At 38.3% G+C, this 12,642-nt stretch overlaps 2 protein-coding genes across 2 annotated transcripts in view; both read right to left on the bottom strand.

The window, feature by feature from the left end:
- The window catches only part of LOC122278669 (2-alkenal reductase (NADP(+)-dependent)-like), a 23,643-nt gene continuing 11,001 nt past the window's right edge, over nucleotides 1–12,642 (bottom strand). The window contains exons 2-6 of the mRNA XM_043088855.1: nucleotides 2,856–3,126; nucleotides 2,439–2,616; nucleotides 1,708–1,874; nucleotides 1,031–1,113; nucleotides 1–643 (exon numbers count right to left, since the gene is read on the bottom strand). Coding sequence (XP_042944789.1) covers nucleotides 265–643; nucleotides 1,031–1,113; nucleotides 1,708–1,874; nucleotides 2,439–2,616; nucleotides 2,856–3,104 — 1,056 coding nt within the window. The 5' untranslated portion in view covers nucleotides 3,105–3,126 and the 3' untranslated portion in view covers nucleotides 1–264. The remainder of the gene's footprint in view (nucleotides 644–1,030; nucleotides 1,114–1,707; nucleotides 1,875–2,438; nucleotides 2,617–2,855; nucleotides 3,127–12,642) is intronic.
- Nucleotides 10,238–12,478, bottom strand: LOC122278661 (polygalacturonase-like). The gene is made up of 4 exons (XM_043088848.1): nucleotides 11,880–12,478; nucleotides 11,355–11,644; nucleotides 10,929–11,157; nucleotides 10,238–10,798 (listed from the first exon to the last, which is right to left on the bottom strand). The coding sequence occupies exons 1-4, from the start codon at nucleotides 12,330–12,332 to the stop codon at nucleotides 10,580–10,582; spliced, it is 1,191 nt and encodes a 396-aa protein (XP_042944782.1). The 5' UTR covers nucleotides 12,333–12,478; the 3' UTR covers nucleotides 10,238–10,579.

Genomic DNA, 12,642 nt, shown 5'->3' on the forward strand with positions numbered 1-12,642 from the left:
TAACAAAGGGCAAACCATTGTCTTTATTTTTTTGTCATTTACAAGGGCAAACACAAAAGCCACATGCACAGGGACAGCAATGCATACATGGCCACAAGACCAACAGTCTGTTGTGAAAAACAACAAGCCATAAAACGTCCGACCCTAGCCTCAGATAGACGCGTACTAGCTAGGCTTCCTTATTTCACAAAGCATTCGACATAAACCCCAACACAACAGTAGTAAAAAGATATACAAACAGAAGATTACATCGATATCAATCGATCACTCGCGAGCAACAGCAACAACTTGTTTTCCGACATTACGGCCACTGGAAAATCCGACCAGAGCCGTAGGGCCATTCTCAAGCCCTTCAACTATGTCTTCCACGTAGACAATCTTCCCTTCTCTGATGTCAAGCAGCACTTGCTCCAAGAACTTAGGATAGATATTGAAGTAATCGAAGACAACAAGTCCTTGCATTCGGATCCTTTTAGGGATAACATATATCAAGTTATGAACACCTTCAGGTTGATCAAGATGGTATTGTGAGATCATTCCGCACACAGCAATCCTGCCATGGGCTCTCATGTTAAGTAGCACGGCATCAAGCATTTTGCCCCCAACATTCTCAAAGTAGATGTCAATGCCTTCTGGGAAGTACCTGATGATCATCATGACTCAGAAATAGTAAAGCCTCTAGGAAGTGATCATCGAGATAGCATTAGATGCAAACAGCTCTCAGGCCGGTGCAATCATTATCGCAAGTTACCCTGATTACTAGTATTAATATAATCCAAGAAAATAATATTTATAAGACAATCTCAAGAATTTCCGTCATCATCTTGATCATCTTTTGTTGCTAGGACTTTCGACGAATATGTTCTCGTCGCATTTATACCCCCGGAAATGAATCCAGGGGAGAGAATTTTTTCAAAGCATGTTATGCATGGTCTCCATCGGAGGTACATTTTCATGGAAGCACGATTAATGAAATAACTTTATCCCCATATGACTTCCAAACATGATTGATAAAATGTTGTATACTGACCTTTTTAAAGCAGCATCCAAGTCATTTTCTTCCTTATAATTGAAAGCCTCATCAAACCCTAACTTATTCTTCAGTAAATCAACCTGCACAATTGATTTCAAAGCATCCAAAGAGAATAAAAAGATTGAACTTTGCCTGACCAGTTTCTTCTAAAACAGAGGGGTCTAGAGGAGGAGAAAGGAAGACAATGCAGAGCCAAGAACTCTACCAATATTACTATATTCTTCCCAAACCAATTCCCAGGACTTTGATATGCCGCATGTTTCCCATCCAAAGTTCTCGTGAACAAAATTAGTTAAGCATTGAGGTCCATAAACAATACGGCCATTCCATGGAAAGAGAAAATTAAAATTTATCATTCACTGCTAGGAATTCTAGAATCTTAAAAAAAGAAAGAAAGAAATCAGATCGAGTATGAAGAAGAAAGATTCATGCAAAAGAAAATGTTGTTTTAAATGGACGAAATTCTTATATTCAGAGTCCTCTTGTCGGCTCTGAATTTTTAAAGAAACCAAATCATGAGACAGGGAAAGATGAGGTTTAGTATCCTTAAACACGGCCATAGTATGTAAAATTGAGTTGTTTTATGAAAAGAATTGAAGAAAGAAGCCATTTAATGAAGGACGGATTGGGGTTAAAGCAAGAGCTAGGCAAGCTGCCAAATAGATATAACTCACCTTTTCTTTACTTCCAGCACTTCCTACAACATAGCAATCCATCAACTTTGCAAATTGCCCAACCAGCTGACCCACTGCACCAGATGCTGCAGAAATGAAGACATATTCTCCTTTCTTGGGAGAACAAACTTCGTGAAAACCGGCAAAAGCAGTCAAACCAGTCATACCTACAAGAAAACCCAAACGCCCACACAATTATATTAGGGAGTCGTGTTTGTTCTGATTATTGGCACCTGCTATATTGACGCATACTGAAGAATTGCCATAGCTGAATTTTCTCGGATTCTTTGATACGGGCAGTATGTGTTCTTCCACTTTATTAGTCAGCATCAAGTGGAATGAACATTCATCGAAGTTTCGATTCAATCTTATCCTGTTCAAAATAAAAGGGTCATCAACCTATGTTTTGGTACCACCTAAAGTGGGGGTCATTGGACGAGAGCTAGCTCGGTTATCCTGATTCCTCTAGACATATGCAACATTGATTGATTTCTGCAAACTAAGTATTTTACTATCCTCTACATGTACTTAGGCATAATATTACCTTGAAATTACTTTACACTTCTATCAGATCATGACAAGTACTGACTGATAAGAGGGGAGTCGACAAATTGCAGAAAAATCTACAACAATTCATGTCGAGTATTTGTGTATGCAAAGCATAAACACACATCTGCAGCATTCATTGTCATTATGCACCCGATTGACTCAATAAGCGTATCACAACTTACCAAGAATCCCGGTATAGTAGGAAAGGGGCACATCGGTTTGCTCGATTTTGAAGAGGCCTTGCGTTTCAGTAATGAGACTGTACTCTTCCCATCTGGTTGTACCCCAAACCAAGTCACCTTTCCTGAAATCTGGTTGCATGGAATCCAATACTTTGGCTACCCCAAACCCAGTTAATGGCTGCACTTTATCATCAAGGCAAAAAACTAAATAAAATCCGTAATTGCAAGCTTTGTACTACAAGACTGAATAGCATATTATCTACTGGAAACACCCTGATAAGTAGTAAGAAACTGACCGAACTAGTATCGAAAGAAGATTTTCTCAAATTCTCTCGATCGAATCAGGCCTGTCATATTTAAGAAGGAAAAAGAAAAAAAGAAAGAAAAAAGCGAGAGAGAAGAGAGAGGAGTACTTACGGAGCCAGGGGTAAAGGAACCAGAAAGATTAGGACCCTCAACTTTCTTCATCTTGGTAAGCATGTAGGGGTCACAGGATAGGTAAAGGTTCTTCACCAATATCCCATTGGAGCCCTCCGGAACCTTCAGATTCATGGTTACAGTTCTCACACACATGTCCGATTCCTTGGGAACACCAGATACGTAGTCCCTCAATACCACCTGCTTGTTCCTCACTTCCTCACCATCACCACCACCACCATTCACCATTTTAAGTCTCTCTCTCTCTCTCAGAGCTTTCTGGGTTCTGTCTATCTTTTTTTTTTTAAGAAAATTGGGTTCTGTCTATCTGTTTTTGCCTGCATATATGTTTCAATCGGTTTCGATATATACCAAGTCGTGGCTTAGGTTCTGGAAGTTTGTGGACTGAGTACAGATGAATCGTGTGCGTCCATGGCTCGGACAACATCTACGTATGCTTAGATAATTTGTAGAAATCTGTTCTTGTGCAGCAAGTTAAAATAATTCATTTTCCCATTATTTTAGTCTCAGTGCAGTACAAGAAGAAAATGCTAATTCTAATACCGTATAAAAGTTGCAAGCTTGGGAGGTAGCTTGCGTGCCGGCTAATTTTTTTTTTTCTTTGAAATAGATTTCAATTAATTCATTCAAAAGTTACAACTGTAATTAATAAGTATGAATAAAAAATCTCAATTATAAGCCAACTATTCATCGATTATAAGCTCCCATGCACACAATTTTTATTATGCCGGATAATGTCTAAACTTCAAAACTCTATAGTGACAAGACCATTCTGAGATACGAGACTCTGTAAAATAGAAGTGTCTATCTCAACTCGTTGCGAGAAAAAACTCATCCCAACCCTTACAATCCAAAGAAAGATAGGGACTCACAACGCTCCTTGTCCAAAAGCAGGGAGGGACTCACAACCCTCCTATTCCAAAGAGGAGAGAGACTTACCTATTTCAATTTATTTTAATTAAACCTAACTGATATAGCAAAATAAAATAAAACAACACTGCCAAAATCCTAGCGAAAAACAATAAAATAAACACTATAGCCCACCCACGCCGTCTGCCCACTCCCATTCTGACCGTCAGTGCCTGACACAACACCCACGTTCTTCTGTGTTTAGCACATGCCCACTCACATCTACTCCCTCTCCGTTTGGCACTCTCTCAAAGCCCAACGCTCAGCCACAGGGGCTGTTCTCTCCCACAACTCATGCTAGCACTGATCACCACCACCTTTCGCTCCAAGCCCATAAGAAAGGTCTACCCTGTGAGCTCCAAAATCTTAAAAAACAGATTGCCCCTTGTGCCGCACCAAAGTTGCAGAAACCGTCATAACGACTAGGGGTGCTACCCACCCCCGCCCATGTGGGGGGAAGTTTTTTATCCCCGCCCTCGTCCATGTGGGGGCAGGGGGCGGGGTACCTCGTCCAGTAATCGGGGTGCGGGGGTGGACCTGCCCCCATCCGCCCCCCGGCTTTGTAACTGGGCCCTTGGCCCATTGAGATTAGTTTTTTGGGCTCAAAATGACCTATAAACACAATCTAGGCCTGTTTTCAGACTAAAAATTTAACTACAACTATATTTATATATTAAAAAAATTGAAAAAAAAATGAGGAATACAAATATTAATTACTAAATTTCAAATTCAAAAATTTCAACGGTCAATCTAATACTATTAGCTTATTAATTGCTAAGTAACTAAGGCATGCACTAAGCTATTACAAAAGTATAATGATAGAAATTACAAAATCGTGTCAACTAATAAACAATTATAAAATTACAAAGACATAAAAATAATAAATACTACAAATTTTACCGTTAATGATTAACATTACAACTAATTATAAATTAACAAAATCATAACATTAGGAAGTTTGATCAATTTTGGATGACAGTGAGTTCACTAAGACATTCCATTGTGTTGAGATATGGGCAGACAAATTCAAGATCATAAATCCTACAATAATAATAAGTTAAAAATAAAATAAATTAGAATTATGAATATAAAGTTTTAACTTAAAAATTAAGGGATTAATTGTGCAAACCATGAGCAATGGTGGGTCTAAAGTCTAATATAAAAGAAGTCATACTGCAGCAGAGATAGCTGTAGACGCTATCCAAGGTATCACTAAAACAATTAAATTTGAAATTAACACTAATTAATTTTAAATAAATAAATAAAAATAAGATAATTGAATTTAGGTAATATTACCAGATCTAAGTGCATCACCACCCTCCTTCTCGGTGTTGACATGATCATAATCAATAATATCTAGAACATTAATTGGACTCTCTATGATCCAATTTGAGGTGCAAATCAAAGCCTCAACAGTGACAGGATCTAATAAGCTCTAGAATGGATCTAATACGTGCTCTTTGGTGCTAAAAGCCGACTCTGAGGCTACGATGTTTATAGAGATTGCCAAAATACTACGGACTATTTGTGCAAGGACGGGATACTTGAGGGCATGTACCTTCCACCAAGCTAAGATATCAAAGTCTCATACATATAGTTCGAGATCTAGACCAAAGTATCTGTCTATCTCTGACTTAGCCTCTGTAGTACTCCTCGTTAATGGGTTCCCTTCCATCTTATCACCTAAGTCCATTCTATGTTTTTTCTCAGCCCTGACATCTGGAATTGGTGGGGGGGGGGGGGGGGGATAGGAGTGAGTGCAGTAATATTACCACCTTGCAAGATGGTAAACTCGTCAAATAATCTATCAAGGGTTTCCCTAACCCTTGATGCAATATGCCCCACCCATACTTGCCCGTAGGCAATACCCAATCCATATATCATGCCAGCCACCTTAAACCGAGGGTCAATGGCAACAGCTACATATAACAACATATTAGCCCTATCAAAATCTCCCCCCAATACTTGTCGTACTTCGCCCTTATCAACAATGCCATCTCCTGCAACCTAATGTGACCGCTCGTAATAATCTCATCTAATTCTTCTTTTACCTTACATATTTGTTGACAAAAATGATAGGATGTAAGATACAAATAACTAGATAAAATCGTGGTAATCTCGTATAAAAGCCTTAGAAAATATACAAAAATAGATACAACATCTCAATTCTCAATAATAGGCTTCTCCAATCCCGCTTGATCTTCAAAATATTTTACATATTGGATGTCTTCCTCACCCAATAAGGCAAATGCCAACTTATATTCTTGGCTGCATCCAACATAAAAAATGTTGAGTTCCATCGCGTAGTCAAATCAATACAAAACCCATTCTTTGATGTTATGTCTGCAGACCACGCAGCAACGTTGAATTTCTTCAATCTCGCAGGAGAAGATCTCACCCATCTCACAGCAGTCCTGACCTGAGCAATAGAGTCATGAAGATTTTTCATATCGTCACTGATAATAAGATTAAGAATATGTGCCGCACACCTCACATGCAAATACTCACCACCCAAGATTGTCTTATTTGCCTCTCTAAGAAAGGTCTTAAGATATCTCAATGCGGTATCGTTAGACAATGCATTATCAACTGTGCATGTCACAACGCGTGTCAACCCCCACTCTTTTATAGCGGCCTCCAAGGCCCTCCCAATCGTCTCACCCTTGTGATCGATAATTTGAGAATTTTCTTATGCAATGTCCAATTGTCATAACAAAATGACAAATCAAAGACATATAATTAAAATTTTGGACAGATGTCTAACAATCAATGGTGAGGCAAACAAACTGACCCGCCAAGAAACCTCTCAACTTCTCTTTTTCATATCGATAATATTTTTTTACATCCTTTGCCACTGTGTGATGAGAAGGAAGTTGAAACCTTAGTTCTATGTAGTGACAAAATGCTTGGAACCCTTCCTCATCCACAATTTGAAAAGGTAGCTCATCCATGATGACCATATGGGCTAGGTGTATCCTACACTCCTCAGGATCCCACTTCGTGTACCCCTTCAACTCAATACATTCACTACTATCATCCTTCATTTTTTCAAGTCTAATTTTTAGCCTAAATTGACTCTTCTCTTACAAAGATTTTAGAATTGAATTTTTTTTTACATTGCTCTTCTAAGTGCACCTTTAATTGCGAGGTGTCATATCTCCTATAGTGGCATCCATAAATTTTACCGCAATGGTTACATTTGATTTGAGGGTTATTAGGATCACCACCCTCTAGTTTGGTGAAGTGAGACCAAACTATGGAAGCAGGGTTTTTGTTAAGCTTGGGGGCGATGCAAGGGGTAGAGGTAGGGGTAGGGGTAGACCCGGTAAAGGCAGGGGTACCCTCAATAGAAGAGCTCGCACTAGAATCTGTCGACATTTCCATTAACTCAAGCAAACAATAAATCTGAAATTATAGCAAACATAAAAAGTATTAACATCCAACCAAAGAATCAATATTATTTGATATATTGTTTAAATGTTTAAATTTTTCTCCCGTAATAGCCAGCAAAAAGTAGAGTCCTTTTGTCAAAAGTAAAATTTTTAATTTTAGCCAAGGAACTCATATACTCATCTCGGATGGGAATATTTTAATAGAAAAATAGAAAAAAAATATAAATGATTGAATAAATGCAATAAGCTTTAAAATTTTTAGATTATAAAAATCATAAAACTAAACTAAATAGTAAAAATATTATAAAAAAAAAAAGTAAAAGGAAAAGCTGTAAATAAACAAAAAAAAATATAAAAACATAAAAAAACAAATAAGACTTCAAAACGGAAAAACATCTATAAATTTAACAAGTAAAGAAACAAAATGAATAATAAAAAAAATTTAATAACACATAAGAAACTGAAAAATTATATGAGATAGGCATGTCAACATGACTTATGTTAATTCTTAAATGGAAATATTATATATGAAAGTACCGAGTACTACTATAAAATATATGTAAATATGAGGATTTACATTTCTTACAGACAATAACTCTTGGGCCTAAAGATAGAAACATTAAATAACCGACCTTACTTTGTAATGAAGAACAGTAATTTAATAAACGTATTGAATTTGGATTTTGTTGAATAAATCCGAAACAGATTGTGGAATCAAATCTACAAAAAGAAGAACAAGCAAAGAAATCCAAATTACTTAATAAAAGAAACGTAGTTGGAGTAGGTTGCTTTCACTTTCCACGTCCTTCTTTGTTGTCTTCCAAATCTTTTTGTGCAATACTAGCTGGAAAAAATAAAGTATACATACATACATATAAATATATATATCTTCCTCACTCCCACCTCTCCACTATTTTTATATGTAATAAACAAATAATACCAAGAATTAATTAATTTAAATATACAAACAACCGGCGTGAGGAATATATATATATATAAATTCATAATCACTTATGTTTGAAGTTTGTAAAATACCTTTCGCAACTTCATACACGCAGACATGAATAATTAAAATTTACAATAATTTTTATCCTAAAAATGTAATTGATAGGGCAAAAAAGATTGGACAACCCTCAAATAACAAAATGAACTCAATAATTAAATTAAATTTATAGTAAAATCCTACTCTAAAAATCAAACCAAAATGATTTTATAAAAAGAAATTTATACAAAATCAAAACACATTCAATCGGATCCAATTCACACATTTAATTTGATCACTCATCACACACATGCACATTCAATCCTCTACAGCACACAATTTACAATCATATCCTCCATCTCCATTAATTTCATCCTCCACTTAATTCCACAAAAATTTAAATTTAAAAAAAAAAAAAAAGAAAAAAAAAAGGGAGAGACAGACTTACCGCTGGCGAGATTCAAGGAGGTAGCTGCAGTGGCAAAGGGGCAAACGGCGACGCCATGGCACACTGGGTGGTGGCCGGCCAAATCCGTTTGACGCCAGGGGGGAGGGGGGGTTTACGCCGTTGGGGGGCTGTTTTTTGGGGGGGTCTGTGCCAGCTGGATCTAATCGGGGGGGGGGGGGGGGGGGGGTTAGTTTTAAGTTAAAAGTAAACCCAAAACGCACCATTTTGGGTTTACTTTCTTAAATAAAAATAAATAAATAAAAAGAAACTCAGGTACCAAAACAACGCCGTTTTGGTCACCTAAGGGTTATATATATTATATTATATAATTATATATATATATATTTTCAGGGCGGGGGACCACCACATACCGCCCCCGCCCACGACCCCATATACGAGATGGGGGAACCCGCCCCCGTGTTGCTGAACGAGGTAATCCGCCCCGCCACATGGGGGTAGGACGGGGCAGCGAGGGCGGGGCCCGGCTGCCCACCCCTAATAACGATGATGCTTCAAGGTGCAACATCCAGGGCTCACAAGGATTCATGAATCATGCATCACCTAGACCCCGATCGCCAGCTGTCTTTATGTTGTCCAGCCCATCCCAGAAACAGAAACAGAGCATTACCCATGCATATCAGTATGCATTCCTCTATTTTCCTTGGCCAAAGACAGAGCATTTCATGGCCAACACAGGGCCATCCACCCATGCATTCCGTCCAGTTTGAGCCTTCCAAAACATACATCTGAGAACGCCACCACCCATGGCCAACTCACTCTGAGGCCCTCCACCATCGAGCTGGATCACCACGCCCATTCGCGTGTTATATTTTGGTGACAGACTCGAAGTCAGCTTGCGAAACCTAGCCCCTCCACCCCCATCGTGTAAGACCTCCACACCCCACAGCGCATTTTTGTTTGGTGAGACAGCCAACCAAGATCCTCCACCTTCATCATGCAAGAACCCACGCCCAGTAGCATTTTTTTTTTTTTTTTTTGGTGAAAGCTTGGATCCGTGCATGGTGATAGGCTTTCAAGCCTTCATAACCACAGCCACCATCGCGTTATTGACCCACACAAACACAAAAAAACAACCCAAGTAGAGAGCTTGGAGAAAGCAAGAAAGAAAGAAAAAAGAGAAGGGAAGGAGGGAGGAGCTGAGGCTCCCACGTGCCGGCTAATTCTAATACTTTAGATTTGAATATGTTGTGTAAATTGAGATTTGGAAAAAGTTTGAAAATTTTTGTGATTTAAAAAAGACATTGATTTGGAAAAAAATGAAAAAAGTTAGAAAATTAATGTATAATTTTTAAATAATAAATAAATATTTAAATTATAATTATAATTAAAATAAATAAAAATATCAAAATCAATATTTTAATAAAATATTGATAGATTTGTTGAGTTTATTATTTGGTATTGTGAAAAGTAGCTAGCTAAAATTTGTAAAAATAAATTTTCTAGTAAAATTTTAGTTAAAGTTTTTTGAGGCCACTAATACTAATGTTCGAATATGGTACTTTCACTTTTTAAATAAGGTGAATATGTCATAAATTGTTGTTTTTGTTTTTTTTATAAGATAATTGAGCACTCAATGTTAACTATAATTTCATTCTCTAAATAATCCAACTTTCAAAATCTCACAGATCTTCAACCAATCGATGTAAGATAATCACGTACACCATCTCTTACAAGTTACAACAATTCATCGTACAAACTACAAACGCCTCGAGAAAGGGGGTTTGAACTTTTCGGACTATACCATATAACATGATGGTTGCAAGGCCAGGCTCCAAGAAAGCCCAATGGGCCAACAACGCCGCAGGCTGAAGCAACAAACGTACTACTACAGATTATAATTTTGTTCGTCCCAGAAATCATGCAAGGTAACGGACAAAAACATATATCAATTCAATTTCTAGCTATACAAAATATATTCTAACATATGGGTTTGTATCTTTCCCCCGGCCCACTACAAGCAGCCCGAGGGCTGGACTAAACCAGATGATGTTCCAGCAGCATGAACGCATGAAGCTTCGGCAACTTTATTCTTGTAAGTTAGCTTTACATTTTCCAATCTTATTCTTGAGCATGGGTTCTTGGAACTGCAATCAAATTTCACAGCAACTGCTGTGGCCGATGTTCCATGTATGTCTTGGTATGTTACATCTCTAATTTTTACGCCAGAAACCTGCATTTAAGAAAAATTATCAAACAAAACCCAAAATGTCAAACATTGAACCATATTAATCTGGTATTTTTCAAGAGCAAACAGCAAGCTAGCTGCATAATTTGATATTATATATATATATATATCGTACCTGACCGGGGCAATCTTTGTTGTCGGGACAGTAATTTTGATCGATCAGGACGGGATTCTGGACATTCACCATAACAATATGTTGGAAAAGAATGTTCCTAGCAAATCCGTTGCTTGGCCTTGCCCAGGACTTAATCCTCACCCCGTTCTGAGTACCGGTAAAAATAACTGTTTTAACTGTCACATTCTGCACACCGTCCTCTTTCAAGTCCTTTCCTAGACTCCCAATGCTGAACCAATTAAAACAACCAAAGCCATAATGCCCAATTTAGCATCATGTGATCATATAATATACCATTTAATCATCATGTGAATGAGTGTACGTACATTAATAATGCATGATTTCATTATCTATACATTAACGTGAATGCGATATATTAATTAAATTTGGTGAAGAATGAATATTATTATTATTTTAATTAATCACCTGATTCCATGGCCTGGTCCACATGCAACGTTCTCAATCCACAAGTTAGTGGTACCGGGGCCAATTGAGATGCAATCATCACCAGTCCGGATCTTGGTTTTGAGGATCGTGACGCCCGAAGAAGATTGTACGTGAATGCCGTCGGTGTTTGGACTGTCGCCGGAGGCGATGACCTTGACTGCTTGTATTTTCACGTTTTGGCAGCCATTGACGACGATGTGGAACATCTGGCTGTTTAGGGAGGTTAATGCGCTGACCACGATGTTGTTCGAGTTGAAAAATTGCAGCGTCTGTTTGCACACACGCAAAAAAGGAAATTGCAATTATTAAATAATTACGAAAACCAAAGATAAGCTAGGGGAATGTGGCTCAGGTTTTGTGGACTGCTTATATCCCTTTAAGTTAATGCATAAGCACATGCTTAGCTTTTGGCATTCCTGTGTTAGTTCTAAAGCACGCCAAGGAATTAATTGACTGATATTACAAAACAAGAAAAAAAGAGGCAAAATTGTACTTCAAACATACCGTTGCTCCGCTGGGGCAACTCTTGCCTGAGGATTTGCAAGCCCACAAACTTGTGCCTTTGGCATCAAGAATTCCACCAGATACTGTAACTCCGTCAACGTGGCTGAACAATATCCAGTTAGCACCATTTCCGAGGACCCTATAGTCGGATGGTGCCACGAGCGTGCCTTCGATGCGGACCCTGATGGCATTGTTCCTACATGGCCCGTTGAAAATCACGCTGCGCAGATAGAATCTCCCGGCCGGCACGTAGATGGTGGCTGGATTTGCCGAGGCACAAGCTCTTGTCCATGCAGTAACGAAAGCCTTGGTTGAGTCTGTCTTGCCGTTTGCTTTGGCTCCCAAACTGACCACATTGTACGTCACGGGAGTAGCGGACAAGACCACCGAGGAGTAGAAGAAGACTGAGAGAAGTGCAAGAACAAGAGGGCAGCTAATTCTGTGGTTTGCCATTTCGGTTTGGATATATATATAAAAAGAAAAATATGGCCAGGCGTTTGATTGTTTGTGTCTGTCTGTGTGAGAGAGCTAGAAAGAAAGAGAGCGAGAGAGAGAGAGAGAAAGAGAGTGGTTTAGGGAGTTGAATTAGGAGTTGAGGGATGTGGTGATGGGGGAGTTGAACGGTTTGAGATGTATTTATAGGATTTGAAATGCATGTTATTTTTCATGTACAACATCGATCATCAAAGCGGTACACGCAAAGCTGCGCCGAACTTTGGGAAAATATAAATTGTTTACGTTAAAACTTTTTTGTAATCCCTTC

This window comes from Carya illinoinensis, chromosome 1 (assembly GCF_018687715.1).
Source record: "Carya illinoinensis cultivar Pawnee chromosome 1, C.illinoinensisPawnee_v1, whole genome shotgun sequence".
In the NCBI taxonomy this organism is placed as follows: domain Eukaryota; kingdom Viridiplantae; phylum Streptophyta; class Magnoliopsida; order Fagales; family Juglandaceae; genus Carya; species Carya illinoinensis.

Coding starts and splice junctions, on each gene's coding strand:
- LOC122278661 (XM_043088848.1), bottom strand. CDS start 12,332: ATGGCAAACCACAGAATTAGCTGCCCTCTTGTTCTTGCACTTCTCTCA. Junction 11,645..11,879: donor GTTGCCCCAGCGGAGCAACG/GTATGTTTGAAG, acceptor GTGTGCAAACAG/ACGCTGCAATTTTTCAACTC. Junction 10,799..10,928: donor ACAAAGATTGCCCCGGTCAG/GTACGATATATA, acceptor TCTTAAATGCAG/GTTTCTGGCGTAAAAATTAG.